At 35.7% G+C, this 17,693-nt stretch overlaps 1 protein-coding gene across 1 annotated transcript; it reads left to right on the top strand.

Annotated features, from left to right (window-relative positions):
• The first annotated feature begins 484 nt into the window (after window positions 1-484).
• LOC122300286 (transcriptional corepressor LEUNIG_HOMOLOG-like) lies at window positions 485-11,650 on the top strand. The gene is made up of 19 exons (XM_043110811.1): window positions 485-650; window positions 759-830; window positions 977-1,034; window positions 1,148-1,245; window positions 1,603-1,712; window positions 1,820-2,103; window positions 2,196-2,271; window positions 2,366-2,477; window positions 5,250-5,299; window positions 5,397-5,660; window positions 6,552-6,623; window positions 6,793-7,023; window positions 7,616-7,757; window positions 7,836-7,945; window positions 9,337-9,486; window positions 10,026-10,181; window positions 10,288-10,404; window positions 10,550-10,747; window positions 11,228-11,650. Exons 3-19 carry the CDS (start codon window positions 1,003-1,005, stop codon window positions 11,369-11,371), a joined length of 2,346 nt encoding a protein of 781 aa, XP_042966745.1. The 5' UTR covers window positions 485-650; window positions 759-830; window positions 977-1,002; the 3' UTR covers window positions 11,372-11,650.
• Window positions 11,651-17,693: the final 6,043 nt, after the last annotated feature.

The raw sequence follows: 17,693 nt of genomic DNA, 5'->3' as shown, positions 1-17,693 counted from the left end.
AAATTTATTTATAGACTAATGGCTAGTTTGGGTATTAAAATATTCTGAAAATATTCTACTACTATTTAATATTTTATTATTATTTTTTATCTACTTTTTATTATTTTTTATTACTATTCATAACTATTTAATATTTTATTATTATTTTTAATTACTATTTATAAAATATTTGATATTACCTCACTACCCAAATATAGCCTAAATATTTTTAATTTTAAAATATTATAGTAGACTGTAAAAAGATAAATAATAAATGTCAAGGTCTACACTATTTTAAAACGTGAGCCCAACCCAATCCCGTTCCAAGTCCATGATCACATGACCCAACCATTCTGTAGGGCCCATATGACGTGGCAAAAAAAGAGTTGGGCTCCCTCTCGGCCGTCGGCCCGTCTGTCCAATTTTATTGACCACACAAGATCAGTCGCTTAGAAAAACCCGTACCAGGGCTCCGAGCCTCAGCCTCGGACTCCGCAGCTGTTGTGGTTCGTCGTACCCTGCTCTGATTGGAACTCTTCTCTCTCTGTTAAACTTCCTCGTTGTATTTTAACTTAATTTATTCACCGTCGCCAACTTCATACCCCTCCGATCAAGAACAGACCTTTTCATTCTTTCTTTCAAGTTTTGAATTACCGATTTCCAAGATACAGGTTCCAAATTCGGGTGTTACAACAATTTTGTTATTTATCGAATTTTTCTTCGTCAATGATTAGTATTTCGTTGATTTTGTTATAATTCTGATATGAATGTTTTGACAGTGGTGATCGTTGCTGCGCAAATTTTCGGCTGTTAATGTAGGCTTTGATCTATTTTTCTCAGTTGACTTTGAGGTTAGTTCCCGTCAATTCACTCTTAATCCAATTTACTTCCTCCTTTTATATTTTGTCCATATTTTGTGGGTTCATATTTTTTGGTTCTGGGATAATGAGAGGCGGTAATTGAGGATTTGAATTTGGATCTCTTTGGTTCTCTGCAGTTCGGGCTTCTTTTGGAATAGAAGCAATGGCGCAGAGCAATTGGGAAGCAGATAAAATGTAAAATCATTTGCTTTCTATTCTATTCTGCTATATGTTGCGTATGTTATTGTTGCTACGTTTATGATAATGGTTTCTTATAATCTTTTCTAACTTTGGCCAAATAACTCCAGGCTTGATGTTTATATATATGATTACTTGGTGAAGAAAAAATTGCATGCCACAGCGAAATCCTTCATGACTGAAGGGAAGGTTGCACCGGACCCTGTAGGTAATATACAGTTTTACTCGTACTGGATATTCCTTAAAATTTCGTGATATATTTTTTTCTTCTAATTTATAGTTTTCCTCTCTATTTCTTAATTTAGATTTTGACCTGAATGAAAACATTTTTTTGCGTTTAAAATGACGCGATACTTGCAAAAAAAACTTTTTGGGTAAGTAAAGAAAAATCTCACTTTTATAACCTTAATGAAAACTTATCAAAAACAAAAAGTAATGTTTCTTTACCTGAATGAATATGAAGAAGATTTGATCTCATGATCCTCATTTGGGTTGAATTTAAAATTGGTTTGGAAATTTGGTGGTCGGATTATTAGTGTATATAACTATTAGCCTACACATGCAGCAATTGATGCTCCTGGTGGGTTTCTTTTTGAATGGTGGTCTGTTTTCTGGGACATTTTTATCGCTAGGACCAATGAAAAACATTCGGAGCCTGCTGCAGCTTACATAGAGGTGGATCTTCAAATTTATGCTCATTTTTAACCCGCTAGCTTGATTCTTCATCTGATGATAATCCCTCATTTATTTTTCCCATTCCCTCCCATGTTAATGGTTTGCAGGCACAACAAATTAAAGCAAAAGAACAGCAGCAACTGCAAATGCAGCAGTTTCAACTAATGCGTCAGGCTCAGATGCAACGAAGGGATCCTAATCATCCTCCCCTGGGCAGTCCAGTGAATTCTGTAAACCCTGAAGGAGTTCTTGGCCAGTCTACTGCAAGTGCATTGGCAGCCAAGATGTATGAGGAACGCATGAAGCATAGCAATCCAATGGAATCAGAGACATCCCAACCACTTCTTGATGCTAGGATGGCCCTTTTGAAATCAACTACTAATCATCCTGGGTAGACTTGCCTTTAGATTTTATTTAACTATATCCATCTGATATTTTATTTGTGGGTAGCTGAATATCTCCTGGCTTATCTTTCTGAGACAGTCAGTTGGTCCAAGGAAACTCTGGAAGTGTGACTGCAGCATTACAGCAAATCCAGGCACGAAGTCAACATAACACCGTAATGACTTGAAAACATGATGCTAAGCACTGCATTATTCCGTTTTTGTTCTATTGCAACAAGGTTAAACTATTGATTCTTTTTGTTCCTGCAGGATATCAAAAGTGAAGTTAACATGGCTGCTAATCAGAGATCCTTACCTATGGATTCTTCTTCGATGTATGCGCAGGGAATCATGCAGTCAAAACCTGGAATAGGAAATGCAGGTACGATTTCTGTTTATAGTGAATTAGCATCCAGGTTGGCTCTACCAAAAAGAATGAAAAACGTAATTTTATGTGGATTTGAGTATTCACAAGGGGGCAAAGATTGAAGCAGTATGTTTCACAACGGATACCCCAATGATTCTTTTTTTAAATTTTAAAAATAGTCTTTGAGTTTGGTATTTATAGGCTTTAGTTTTTAATTAAAGGTTGCATCACTATTTTTCTGTGCATTTCTAATTTCATGGTGTTGCTGTAAACAGATCTAACTAAGGTATCATTTCATTTTTGTATACCTTTTTCATCTTGTATATATAAACAAGTCGAAAGGCATGCATAATATGCCATTCCTGGCTCACGTGATAGTGAGCAATGTTTGTGCAGTATTTTGGAAACAAAAAGTGTAAGATTGCATGTTATATTATAGAAAGTATATCCAGTTGATCAAGAAACCAAATCCCCCAAAAAGGTGATGAACAGGGACCTTCAAGAAACTGTTAAAAAAATAAAAACTACAGGAAGATAAATGTAATATACATTTGAACTGCTTATCAGAGTGCATTTATAGTCTTTTTGGTCAATTTGTTTCACTTTTTACTATTCTGGTTTCACAGTGAGTTAAGAGTGCCTTTGACGGTTAGCATTTATATAGCATTGCATAAAATAAACAATCTAAAGAGGTCAGTTGTATGAACCACTAGGGGTTGGCTCAAGTGGTAAATGCCTTGGTGTTGGTGCTATGCTTCCTTAGATCTAAGGTTCGAATCCTCTTGGGTGCAAACAATTTCTAGGGGCCATCAGACTAGGGAAACTTCCCATATTACCTGAGGTGCACTTGCAGGAAACTCATTGCCGAGGGTTTGCGCATCCCCGGGATTAGTTGAGACTTTGTTCTCGGATGCCTGGTGCCAATAATAATAATAATAAGTGGTCAGTTGTATGGATTGCTTAGGGAATCTTTTCAATCGTATCCTATGTTTGGCTGACTTTTGAGGATTGGGAAATAGATTCAATCATGCCCTTTTCCAAAATTGAGAGTTTACATGCTGTGCACATGGATTGTTTGGTGTCAGATGATTTTTAACAAAACCTTTCCAGCACCAAGCTCTTTGAGGTAAATCTCTTGAAGTTTCTTAAGGTTTATGGAGATCACTGAACCTCGGTCACCTTAAGGCACGCTTGAAGTGGCTTTTTTTTCCAGGAGACAGTTGTGCATCTTTAGTAATTTTTATATGAGAAGTTATGAGCCTTGGCGCAAGTAGTAAGGAATGGGGGTGGTGTTGGATAGATTACAGGTTCAATGTTCATCCATCAGTAAACTGGAAAAAAGAAAAACAGATTCAAGTATTCAACCTATCCCAAGTTGTTGGTTTCTCGGCAATGTAGATCGGGAAATACAAGGATGGATCCTTATTAAATTGCTCATAAGCAAAGAAGGCATATCCAGATAGGGTTGTAATTTACATTGTTTGATTAATCTAATGTGTTGTGTAAATTTTTTTACCAATCTTTTAAAGAGTTAGCATCAGAACATTGATTTAAATAGATCTTTTGCATGGAGGGCAGTGTCATAATGTCCAGTGTGGATCTTTTATTGTAGTGGAATTGTTGTGTACTTTGGACTTTATCAATCCGGATTCATCTTACATAACCTTCTAAAGTCTTGACTTAAAAAAAAAATTGGTGCTTGTCAAAGAAGTTTTTTTTTATTTTTATTAATCTTGTTAGCTCCTCAACCCCTGTATATTACTACTGTCCTCGCCCTTGTTCTATAAATATTTTTTGTGGTGAATCGAAAGCTTTGAATCTATAGCTTTTGAACTTGACTCCTCTACATTTTCTTCTTCCTGGGATTCATTTCTTAAATGTGTTTATCTTCTCCAATTGTGCCTCATAGCTCATATACATTTTTCTCCTCTGGTATTTAAAAGAAAAAAAAAAAAAAATTAAAGATTTCCTTGAAGGGTTTACCATAAACTTTTCAGTTTTATTCATATCGTTTTTATTTTTGTCTTATGTTTTCTCAGGCTTCATGTTGCTTTATTTTGGGAAGTAGAATGTCATTGTGGTGGATTGGTATTATATGTCTAAGAAGGGTAGGGAGTCTATGGATCACCTTCGTGTATGGAGTTTGCTCTTTAACTTTTTTGTTGTTGATTTGGATTATGAATAGCAACATCTTAGAAGTTTGGAGGTTGGCTCCTTTATTCTTAATCTGGTGTATTTAGAGAGAAAGGAATGCACAAACCTTTGAAGATGGAGAAACTTCGGCAGTAGAGCTGAAAGAATGTTTTTTACTGCCTTTACACATAATAGTTTGCTTTATTCCACTTTTTCTGATTTTTTGAACTGCAGGTCTTTTTTTCTCTTGAATAGGAAGCTCTCTTGTATAGTTTTCATGCACTAGGGAAGACCTCTCTGCTCTTTTCTAAAGATAAAAAAATAAAAAAATAAAAAAATAAAATAAAATAAAAAATTATATTTTTTCATTTCACTTACCTCAAGTCAAAATAAAAGATAGAAAAGCATGCCTTTTTATTTCCATGGAGCCTGATGTTTAGAGGTCTGTATGAATCCCTTGCTACAAGCAAATATAACTCCTTTCGGGAAATAGATGACATCACATGAATCACAAAAAATGCATGAATGTGGCTTACCAAAATATCTGTGGTAACAATGCGGCTTTTCTACCCACTGCAACTAAATCAGCACCCACCAACTCTTAAGTCATGCTGTGAGTAATTTTTTTATTCTTTGCTGTCTTTGCTTTTTTAGGGTTGAATCCTGGAGTTGGTAGCCTTCCATTGAAGGGGTGGCCTTTAACAGTAAGTTATACACTGTAGTACGTGTATGTGAGAATTATGGGAAAAATTATCCCCTCAATTCCAAGTTCCTTACTGAGGCATTTGTCAAAATATTCAGGGGATTGACCAAATTCGGCCAGGTTTAGGTGCACAAGTTCAAAAGCCTTTCCTACAGAATGCCAATCAGTTTCAGCTGTTGCCACAGCAACAACTCTTAGCACAGGTGCAAGCACAAGGAACTCTTGGTAGTTCACCTATATATGGAGATATGGATCCTCAAAGGTTTAGAGGATTGTCTAGGGGCTCTATGAATGCGAAAGATGGCCAACAAATTGGAAATGATGGATCCATAGGTTCTCCAATGCAATCAACTTCATCAAAGGCAAGCTTTTCACTCCCGCTCTTGTCATAATATGGTAGCCTTATGATACATGCTTACTTCTGCATATCCTTTATTGCGTGATTTATAATTCCTTTCTTTTCATTTAATTTATCTCAATCTGATGTTGAATGGTTCTTTTGATGTATGAAGATTGATTCTGTCCTTGGGGTGACTTGGACCTTATTAATTGAAAGACTTTGTGTTTTGATTATGCTCAGTTGATCAAGCATTGGTCTTCCATTATCTGCTGAAACCGTCCTTGCTGCTTGTGAAATTGGCTATTTCATATCTAGCATTGTTCTTTAAACAAATTGGGGTCTGTATTAAATTAGGAAAAGGTGAAATTCTTTAAACAAATTGGGGTTTTCAGGTCTAATTGCAATTGCTGGAAATCACAGAACTTTCAGAATAATTACAATAAGTTTTGACTAGAATTAATTAGGAATATGGTGCTGATCTCAAAAAGGATTTCTAAAGGACTCCTAACTCATTAAGAATCTTCTATATTATTGAGTACATATATCCTAGCAACCTTATTTGTATCATGCTCCACAAGTGTGACTATAATCTTAGTTACTCGCTAGTGAGGATCTTTTGCTGATATAATTTTCTCTATTGCAGCACTGGCATGAATAGAAAAGGAATTATCTGAATACCATCTCTAGTATCACCAAAGACATTGCTAATCATCTATGATAATACCCACATGTTTACTGATGTTTCATTTAGGTCTATGTAAAATTTTATAAAATTTTATTTAAGTAAAGAAAAGGGATTATCGCAGCATACTTTAATGTTTTTGAAAGTATTTTCATTTTTGTATTGTTGTTTAAGATTATCCAGTGAGCTCTCTGGTAACATTTTTCTGAACCGTTGGCATGTTCTAAGCAGATGAACATGCCACAGATGCAGCAGAGTTCATCTCAACAACCAGATCCTTTGCATCCACAGCAACTGCAGCAGGTTTTGCTCACTTATATTGACATAATGCCATAAAGAATGTTTTTCTACTGCTACGTCCATTTGTTTGCTATCTTCAAAAACTTCTTGGAACTGGAGGCGCAATCAATTCTTGATAGTTTATTGGATTATTTCTTGCAAGTTAGTAACTTGGTTGTTTATGCTGTAATAGAGTAGCCGAAAAAGGAAAGGGCCTTCATCTTCTGGAGCTGCCAACAGTACTGGCACGGGAAACACACTTGGTCCTTCACCAAACTCTCAGCCGTCAACTCCATCTACTCATACTCCTGGTGATGGAGTTGCAATGGCGGGTAATCTGCAGAATGTTGGTAGTGTGTCAAAAGGTTTAATGATGTATGGTGCAGATGGGGCAGGTGGTCTTGCATCATCCACAAACCAGCTGGTATATTATCTTTTGAGAAATTGTAATCTGCATAACTTACACAACTGGTAGAAAAGTTTTACACGTGCATGTTCCTTGCACTTTAAGCTAATATGTTAAGCCTTAGGTATCAAGTTGTTAAGACCATAGAGATGATTTAGACCATCACCATTATCATAATGAGTTGGCTAATTGGAGATTGTGTGTGAATTATAGGGTGCCAGTAATATTATCTAAACATGATGGTCTGAATTAGTTGATTATGATGGAGCCGATACTGTGTTGGGATCTTCCATCCTGTAATCATACACTTGTAATAAGATTACAATTCATTTAGGATCTGTAGTCTGGATTGCACATCTCTAAATTTGGGGTACTTTGTTCCAGAACGCACTTCATAGCTAGTTTGTTCCATGTATTACCGCTACTCATGTTAATCATATGGATCATGTGTTAGATAAGCATGCTTGGAGATCCTTGCTTAAGGTTGAAGGCTTCCATGGATATATGTTGCACTTATTTAGTTGTAATATGCTCTTATGCATCTCTTAGTTCAGCTAAATACAGCACATTATAAATCAAGGCCTGTTGATGACTTTGTCTTGAATTGCAGGAAGACATTGAACCTTTTGGAGATGTTGGTTCTTTAGAAGATAATGTGGAATCTTTCCTCTCTAATGATGATGGAGATGTAAGGGATTTATTTGGTGCATTGAAACGGAACTCTGCTGAGCAAGCTGCTGAGACTTCAAAAGGTAGTCAATGATCTCATGGGTTGGGCAATGATGATTGTTCAATATGATTGCAACTAAAGCTTTCTCTCTCCACATTAGGTTTTTCCTTCAACGAAGTTAGTTCCATACGTAAAAGCAATAGCAAAGTTGTCTGCTGTCATTTCTCTTCAGATGGGAAGTTTTTAGCCAGTGCCGGGCATGACAAGAAGGTATAATGCATTGTAGCAGGCAAGGCATGAATCCCATATTTTGAACAGGCTACATTAGTGAAAATCTTAATATATATATATATTTTTTAATATATTCCAGTCTGTTTGTCTAGAATCTTTTGATTTAGGAATTGCAGATCAATTAATTCTCCTACACTACTAATGAAAGTTCAAAGAACTTCTGTCTAGTGTTCTGATTTCTCATTGACTTTAATAAAATCAATATCTTAAGTCCTTTTGTTCGTTGTCGTCCTTTATCGCCATCATTCTGTGATGCAATCAATGTCTTTATATATCTATTTGGTATGTGCAAGGCATCAAAGCTTTTGTTACGATGTAGTTTTTGGCAAAACTATTAATTCAGGTTATTCAGAAAATTTATGAATTTAAGATTCCACTGTGAATTTGGCTGTTTTTTAACACAGGGAAAACTTGTCGTTTCTCTTCTAGTATGTCAAGTATAGGTATTGTGGAAGACATCTAGCAAAAGGTGAAATTCAAACACTGCTCCCCATGCTTTAATTACTTTGGGGTTTTCAGTGCCTGTCCTGTCAGATAAAAAAATAGTTCTGCATGATATCATGATGTTGAGTTTCTTCATCATAGTTGTTCCTCTCTTTTTTTAGCAGTGGCTCTAACCACAAACATAGCTCTGTATGATGTCATCATGTTGAGTTTCTTCATCATAGTTGTCCCTTTCCCTGTTGTATGAGTGGTTCTAATCAACTTTCCTGTTTGAGATGGCTAGCTTTTATATGGGAGATGCAACTTGTACAAAATGCTCTGAGTCAAGATTATGCTTCTTGCATTCCACATCGTGATTCACGAGATATATTAACGAAGCCATTCAAGTGGAAGGCATTTCAAAACCAGTGACAAATGCTCGCATCAAAGATTGGGACACACAGCACAGCCAGAAAATTTTATCAAATATAAAAAAGGATTTATTAAGCATTTTCTGCATTTATCTTTCCTCACATGGTTTAAATCAAATTTATATTTCATAATAAAGAAAATTTTCCAAGATAAAAGATATTCTATCTTGTGCAATGGATTAGAAAAGATTTAAATGGACAGGAAGAAACTGGAAACCAATGGTTGAAAGTTCAAATTTCATCCACCTGGGTTTCCCTTGCTGACAGTGTTTACTAATTTTAGAAAATTTCATGATTTTGCCATTTTCTGACTCGTTGGTTTTTGGAGTTTTTGTTTGAAGCTGGCATGATTATACTTGTTATAGGCTCACATTAGATGCTACTCAGAAGAGCTAGTTGTATCTAAATATGCATTTTCTTTCTTCTTTTGCTAAACATTGATTTCCCCTGAAGATGGGTTTACTGTGATGGTAGGATCAGTGAGATGTATATGCTTACTGTTTTTTATGTTAGTAGGTTGTTCTCTGGAACATGGAGACGCTGCAGACTGATAGCACTCCAGAAGAACACACTTTGATAATTACTGATGTTCGCTTCAGACCAAATTCAACTCAGCTGGCAACTTCTTCATTTGATAAAACTGTGCGACTCTGGGATGCTGCAAAAGTAAATTCCACATTTCATCTCTTTCTTATTAAACGCTAGGTCAGGAATTTGACAAGAAAATTTATGTTCTCCCCTCATAGTTTTGTTATTTTAGTAATACTAAGTATGATGGGTGCAACTGGTTGCTGCACTTTTTACTTCAATTGAATTCTTGGATCCATGAAACTTCAGATGCTAAGACTTTTATGTTTTTTTGTTGGCATACTTCCCCTGTACTTGGTTGCACCTCTTGTTTTTAGCTGGGAATTATTACTTTTATGAAAAGTACCACCTTGTTTCTACTTTTACCTTCTTCTATTTGTTCCCACCTCATGGAAATTGACTTTCACAAAAATAAAGTGAGCTGATAATGAAGCACTGGTCTTTTGTGTTCTCAAATTTGTACTGCCCATGTCTCTGAAGATGGTTACGTAATTGGTGGTGTTCAAATTAATTTCTTTGTTATGTAGAGTCGCGTCTTGCCATACACATTGTGGCATTTTTATTAGTGGTGAAGATTCCGGTGTACTTATTGTGCTTAATTTAGTTTATTTTTGCAGCCAAACTATTGCTTGCAGGAATTTCATGGGCACACCTCGCATGTTACATCCCTTGATTTTCACCCTAAGAAGAATGACCTTTTCTGCTCTTGCGAGGCTAACAGCGAGATTCGTTTCTGGAAAGTTAAGCAGTATTCTTCAACCCGTGTTTCCAAGGCTAGTTTTGGAACCTTTTTTTTTTTTTAATTCTGTTCTATGTAAGTTTTGAAGCTTTGTTGGATTTTGTACATTGCCTTCTGATCCTCAATACTTTAATGAGCAGGGAGGCTCCACACAGGTGAGATTTCAGCCTAGAATTGGACAACTTCTGGCTGCGGCAACAGAGAATGTTGTGTCCATCTTTGATGTCGAGACTGATAGGCTGACACACTCATTACAAGTATGATATCATTGTTAAATTCAGGAAAATTTGAAGGAAACCATTGGAACTCTCTGTCTTGTTGAATAAATCACTATTAAATAAATTGCATTACACATTCTAATCTGCAGATACTAATTATAATGCTTTGTCTGTTGAACTTCAGGGGCACTCAACAGAAGTGCTCTCTGTCTGTTGGGACACGAGTGGAGATTATTTAGCAACCGTGAGTCATGAGTCTATCAGAGTGTGGGCATTAGCCTCTGGAGAGTGCATTCACGAGCTCAGTTCCAGTGGAAACATGTTTCATTCTTGTGTTTTCCACCCAAGCTACTCCACTCTCTTGGTCATAGGAGGCTACCAGGTGATATTTGCTTTGTTATTGCCATTATCACTGTTATCAACGCCTTATAAATTTTACCAATCGACAAAAGAAAATGGTTTCATATTCAAGGGATATCCATATGCAACCTAAATGTTCAAGATTTCTTTATGTGACCCTTGAATTGCCATTCCTTGAGAAGGGTTTTTTTTAACCAACATTATACTTTTTTTAAGCCATCACTTTACTTACCAAAAAGGAACATCCGGCACTTTTACCAAATAAGAATGCCTACCATTGTGATGATGGATTGCATTTGTCCTGAGTATCTCTGTAGGATGGTTCTGGAATCTACTGCTATATGATACAAGACAGCAGCCTAATTTGCCAACTCTGGGATATCTAAAAGCCATCGCCTAGGGGAAACCCCAATTATCTGAAGCTAAAACTGTCAAACAACTTAGATCTTGAGCTGATTTCCATCAAATGTTGCTAATGTTGGGAAATTTCCATTAATTGCAGTCTTTGGAACTTTGGAACATGGCCGTGAATAAGTGTATGACAATTCCAGCTCATGAGTGTGTGATATCGGCTTTGGCACAGTCACCGGTAACAGGGATGGTTGCCTCGGCCAGTCATGACAAATCTGTGAAGATTTGGAAATAAGTTTATTGCCTTTGATGGATACAATTCTCCCAATATCAAGTATACTGATTTCTAAGTGAAGCAAAATTCTGAACTAAAAAGACAACAAAAGGAAATCCACACCATGTATACTTTTTTCTTTTTGAGTTCATTTTCATTGTTTAGTTTTCTCAACATGAAATAAAGAAAATGCAGGTATCCGTTGGTCTCATGTTGTGGCTTGGCCATAATGCAATTGTTGGCTGCCAAATATCTTTTTTAAATATAAAATATGCTCTAAAAGTTCTTTCTTTTTGTGAAGATCTGGCATGTCAGTAGATCTATCTATTGCTATCAATGCACATCTGTTTAAGAAAAATTCTACGCATCATTTCTACATCTTACATCACACATGATTTTTTTTTTTTTTTTTTTCCTTATCAAATATGTGATGTATAGATGATAAGTAGAATAATCTTTTAGTTTAGCAAAAATAAAATAAAATAATTAAAAATTAAGTATTGTGTGTAGTGTATAAATGATGAGTAAAATGACTCTCGGTGTAAAGGTGTTTTTGGGTTCGGATTTTATACCAATTGCAAGTTGGTAAATAAATATTAAGGATGTAAAGTGATTTAGGTTTAGATGTTAATATGAGAATTTTTAATTAAATATGAAAGTTGAAAGTTAGATAAAATATTATTTTTTAATATTATTATTATTTTAAAATTTGAAAAAATTAAATTAAGATTTAAAAAAATTAAATTGTTTATTATATTTTATGTAAAAATTTAAAAAAATTATAATGATGAGAATTTTTAGTTTGACCCCAACACTTTCATCATAAATATCTTTAATAAAACAGATTAGTTGACCCCAACACTTTCAAGAATTTCAGTTTTCCCCTTCATATTTCCCTGCGTAGTAGCTGTAGTAGCTTATGGGCTTTTGTCCTCGCATGGACACAACTTATGAGAACTTCAAATGGACACGGTTTCGCAAAAGAGGAAAAGTACGAACATGGGCAGGGGAAGGGGAGAAAGAGTAAAATATATAACATTGAAGCGTCAAATTTGCCCTTAAGAGGGCTCCTAATATATTTTTCATCTTATCTTTTAAAATATATCACTAAAATTTATTTTTTTCTATTTTAGATACTAATTTTTACAATATATTATATTTTAGCTTATCTATTTTTTTTACATCATTTAAATATTATACTTTTTAATCTTTTTTATTCATCTATGAGAGAGAAATGATTTAGTCTTTACATGGTAGGGAAAGGGAAAGTACACAGATGAGAAAGATGATTAAAAAAATTTTACCACTGAACAGTTACCGCTAGATGTAGTGGTAATACTGTAGATAATTGGAAAATGCAGATGGAATAAAACATCCATTGCCATTGGATGCTACTTTTAGACTTCACCTATTCAAATTATACAAAAAACGGTGGTTTTACATTATTCGTTGAGAGTGTTCTAAAAATAAGAGAATACAAACTTACCTGAGAAAATTTATACATTGACGGTTCAATGTAATTATCATATTGTAAAAAAATATATATTGTAAAACATATCTAACATATTACATTTACAGATTGTTTGGATAATGAAATGATATAAAATGAGATGGTTTTAGATGAAATTTAAATAAAATATTATTAAAATATTATTTTTAAATATTATTAATATTTTGAGATTTGAAAAGTTGAATTGAGATTTAAAAATATTGAATTGTTTATTATATTTTGTGTGAAAATTTAAAAAAATTGTAATAATGAAGTTAGATAAGATAGTTTTTCAATCCGAACGGCCCCTCAGACATCTTCATTGTGTAAGATTTATACATAGATCTAACACTTCTTTTCAAATTACATACATGTTTAAAAATCTGTAACATATATAATAGTTGAAGCAATAACGAAACTTGTATTGAGTCACCCCTTCCAAGTTTAGAACAATTTGAAAGGCTGTGTAAATAAATATTACACAATTTATAATTTTAAATGTTAGGAAAGTTGTCTTTCTCTCCTCTATAACGTTTTGTCTCATTTCCTCTATAGTGCCATTACTAATGGAAGAATTCTATTTTCATTAAATTTCATAATCATATTACGAATAGGATTAAAAGTTAACGAGCTATCATAAAAAGGGGTTGAAAAGAAGTAAAATATGAATGTATATGGAGGCCGGCTATGTTTCAATGTTGAATTTAGTTGAATTGAGTTGTGAATAAAAATATTTGGTGGGTTATATTGAGATGAGTTTAATTTTTTTACGTTAAAATGAATTTAACTTTTTAGATTGAAATGTACGAAATAGGTTAAAATGAGTTTAACTTTTTTATGATAAATTGACAAAGTAGTGAATCTTTTCAATGATTAGTTTGAGATGAGTTGAGATGTGTCGAGTCAATTGATATGATTAAGGATAACAATTTGAGAAGAAAAACAATATTTCATTTGTGATACATGCGGTAAGCATCTTAACTATGGACATACATACAAATATGGTTTCTAATATATGATTTTCCACATTGATTGCACCAAATAGTTTGTTATGATTGTTAAGATATTTGGATTGAGAATTAAAAAAAAAAAAACCCTTAAATGAGTATAGCCTAACCTTAGATGCATTCTCTTTTAATTGAGAGAGAGAGACAGACAGACAGAGAGAGAGAGAGAGAGAGAGAGATCCCTTTTCCACAAAATAATTTCAAAAACAAAACGTTTTACATTTTGGCTAATTTTCACGTGATTCTGATAACTTTAACGGCTTCATCATGATTCTTATGACAAGAAGCAAAAGCATATGCAGAAAAATAATAGAGTACTGCTCAATTCATGATTTGTGGAAGGAATAAAAAGGCAACAAGTTGCCCACATAATTCCACAACAAGCCCACAGTTTCCTACGGATTTTACAACTTTTCTCAATTCCAACATATTTTTTACTCAAAATATTCAGAAATTTTCTTCAAAATCTTCAATCTAAATGGTTTTTCGTTTTATTCCATCCCATACGATTTTATTGAGGAAAAGAAAAAGTTGGTTGGATTTAGGCATCAAAACAAGAAGATTAGTGTACTTTTAAATATAAATTTTTGTTCTTAGACATGATGGATGCATAGAAAACAAAAATGTTGTTTGTTGGGGCCCTTACAACAAAAATGTAATGATACAGAACAGTAAAGCAACCTTCATTCATTTTCATTACCATTTGTCCTAGAGCCAACCATCCATTTCTTGAGCTCAGTGTCCCCTGGGTCCAACTGTCCCCGTAGCCTGCTCCTTCGCAACAAAAAAAAAAGGATGAAATTTAACTTAGAGCATTTACATTAGATTTTTCATAAAAAAATTTATAATTTAATTAAAAATCACATGTTTTAATTTTTTTTTTTAAATTTTACTCATTTTTCAAAAACCTCATATATCTTATTCTCTATTCTTTCTCTATTCTATTAAAATAATATTTATTTATTCTTTCTTATTACTTTTTTCTCTCACCTCATTTTATAAACTTAACTACAAACAATTATAAACTTAAAATAATGGTTTGGAGACAAACAGTAGATCTCCATATTTAAGAATTCTCTATAGCAACCCCATCCATTTACCCCAAAATGGAGAATTGGATGGGGAGTAATTGGGAATGAAATCCCCGAACATTTTCTCAAAATTTGGAGAATTTATGGTTTTACGGTATAGGATGGAAATACTCTTAGGTATTAGTGGTCTTTGCCTTAAACTTTTGGATAGAGATTAGATTTTTTATGATTTTAGAAACATGCATGGAAGGCATGTTTTGCCACCATACAATCGGCCTTGTGTCCATAGGGTATCTGGGCATTAAACCGGGCATATATGGTTTGGATTAATATCACGAGGAAAAGACTCTAACCCAAGTGAAGTGCAAAAGTCATTCCGCCTTAAATGCGCCAGCGTTGAACACTAGCTTGGGATCCCTATTGAAGATCCTATTTCCAACAAGAGACTACCGCATTAAATGTGGCAGTATGACAATCTAAGTAGATAAAACTCCGACTGTAGGAATATAAATCGGATAAAGTCAATAATCAGAAAAGGTTAATTACTCTGAACTCACTCTCTACTCTTGTCTGCTTCTTCCTAACACTTAATGTATTCTAACTTTGGCATTGAAGATATCACGGACACACCCAAGCACTACATTCTTTTCTTTTATAGGCATTCTGAGCAATTCAAGGCTGGTGGTTACAAAACATGCTTTAAGAGTTGGCTCTATCTGTGGGACCTAAGTTACTTTGATCTAACAACATCAACGTGCCTTGTTGGCAGGCCTCGCCATCACAAGGGCCTAGAAGCGACGGATGTAAAAGTAAATGCAAACTTTGAGATAGTGGTGAAACAGGTTAAAGGGACAACATTGGGTAGAGCATGACCACTTCTGCTCTATTTGCAATGAGATTGGAAAGAGCACGACTACTTTTGAAGCTTTGCCATCAAATGAATTCTCCAAAAGGACAACTGAAGGTAGATAGGCTAGAGCGAGCTGCATCAGGCATCGATGATGTGGAATTACTATGGAAAGCAATCACCAGGATAATAGAGGTACCGACCATGGGGGTCATAATCTCATATAGGGGACGCCATACTCAAGAGAGCTCACATGATAAATCAGTTTCTAACCACTGGAGAGTTGTTGATCTAGAAATAGGAGACAATGAGAGTAAAGAACAAAGCAGCTCACTTTTTCTTGACAGACGGGAAGTTGTACAGGCGAGGTTTCTCTTCCCCTCTCCTTCGATGTATATCCTCGGAAGAGACTCAATACATCATGGCAAAAATACATGAAAGGGTATGTGAAAATAATTCGAGCAGGATCCTAGCAGAAAAGGCACTAAGATTCAGTTACTATTGGTCCCAAGCCCTCAAGTACGCAGGGGAGTTCATCCAAAAGTGTGAGAAGTGTCAAATGCACGTGCCCGTTCCACATTTCCCACCCAAGAAGATGACGTCTATCACTTCCCCTTGGCCTTTTGGGCAAATGCTGCGAGGGGAAAGGCAATGCGAAGTTCATTTTGGTGGCGGTGGACTACTTCATAAAGTGGGTGGAGGCAGAGCCCTTCACAACGATTACTGCCGCCAATGTAACCCAATTCCTATGGAAGGCTATGGTGTGTCGATACGACATACTCTGAGTCATCATCGCAGACAACAGGAGACAATTCAACTGCGACAATAATAGAAATTGGTGTAGCAAGGTAGGGATAAAGTCCAAATATTCATCTCCAAGCCAACTGATAGATTGAAGCGACCAACAAGACCCTGGTGGAAGTCCTAAAAAATAGATTGACAACCAAGAAGGGAGCATGGACGGAAAACCCCCATCGAAGAGACCCCATCAGCATTGGTATATGGGAGTGAGGCGATCATCCCAGTGGAGGTAGCTATACCAAGCTTCCGAGTTTAGCATTTAAGCAAAAGAGCAAATGAAAAGGGCATGCACGCGAATCTAGACTTGGTAGAGGAGAGGAGAGAAGAAGCTGATATGAGGATAGCATCATGCAAGAGTAGAAAAAAACAGTACTTCAACCAAAGAGTTAGACATCGATCTTTCAAAGAGGGGGACATAGTGCTAAGGGAAACAAGAATGTCCTCCCAGGAAAAGGGAAAACTCAGGCCATGGTGGGAAGGACCATACGTGGTCACAACCTGCAACCGACCTGAAACATACTAGCTCAAAGATGCAAAGGAAATGAGCTACCACGTCCATGGAACACATAGCATCTCAGGAAGTACTTTGTTTAAAGGGGGTATGCCCCTTTACCCATGCAAATCAAAGTTCTTAATAAAATTTTATATTGCTTTCTCTTTACTAATGTGTCGTAGGGATCACTTAAGCCAATTCTTCGCTCTCATGCCCTAGCAATATATGAGGGAACACTACTCTCAAGTGTCCCGGTCTCTCCTCACCCCCTAGCAAGATCGAGTCCATCTCTTGCCTGGTCACTTAAACTGATGCTCCACACTCACGCCTCAGAGATATAGGAGGGAATAACTTTCCCAGGTGTCTCAGTCTCTCCTCACCACCCAGTGTAGTCAAGTCCATCTCCCACCTGGTCACTTAAGCCGATACTCCGTGCTCGCACCTTAGCAATATAGGAGGAAATATCTCTCCTAAGTGTCTCAGTCTCTCCTCACCACCAATAGCGGTCAATTCCATCTCCCACCTTGTCACTTAACCTGATGCTCCATACTCTCACACTGGCGATATAGAAGGGAACACTTCTCCCTAATGTTTCTATCTCTCCTCGCCACCCAGCACGATCGGTCCATCTCCCACCTAGTCACTCAAGACGATGGTCTGTGCTCATACCCCAAC

Source organism: Carya illinoinensis, chromosome 2, assembly GCF_018687715.1.
Source record: "Carya illinoinensis cultivar Pawnee chromosome 2, C.illinoinensisPawnee_v1, whole genome shotgun sequence".
Classification (NCBI taxonomy): Eukaryota; Viridiplantae; Streptophyta; class Magnoliopsida; order Fagales; family Juglandaceae; genus Carya; species Carya illinoinensis.
Note: the sequence above shows the minus strand (reverse complement) of the source record. Positions and strands in the feature narration are given on the sequence as shown.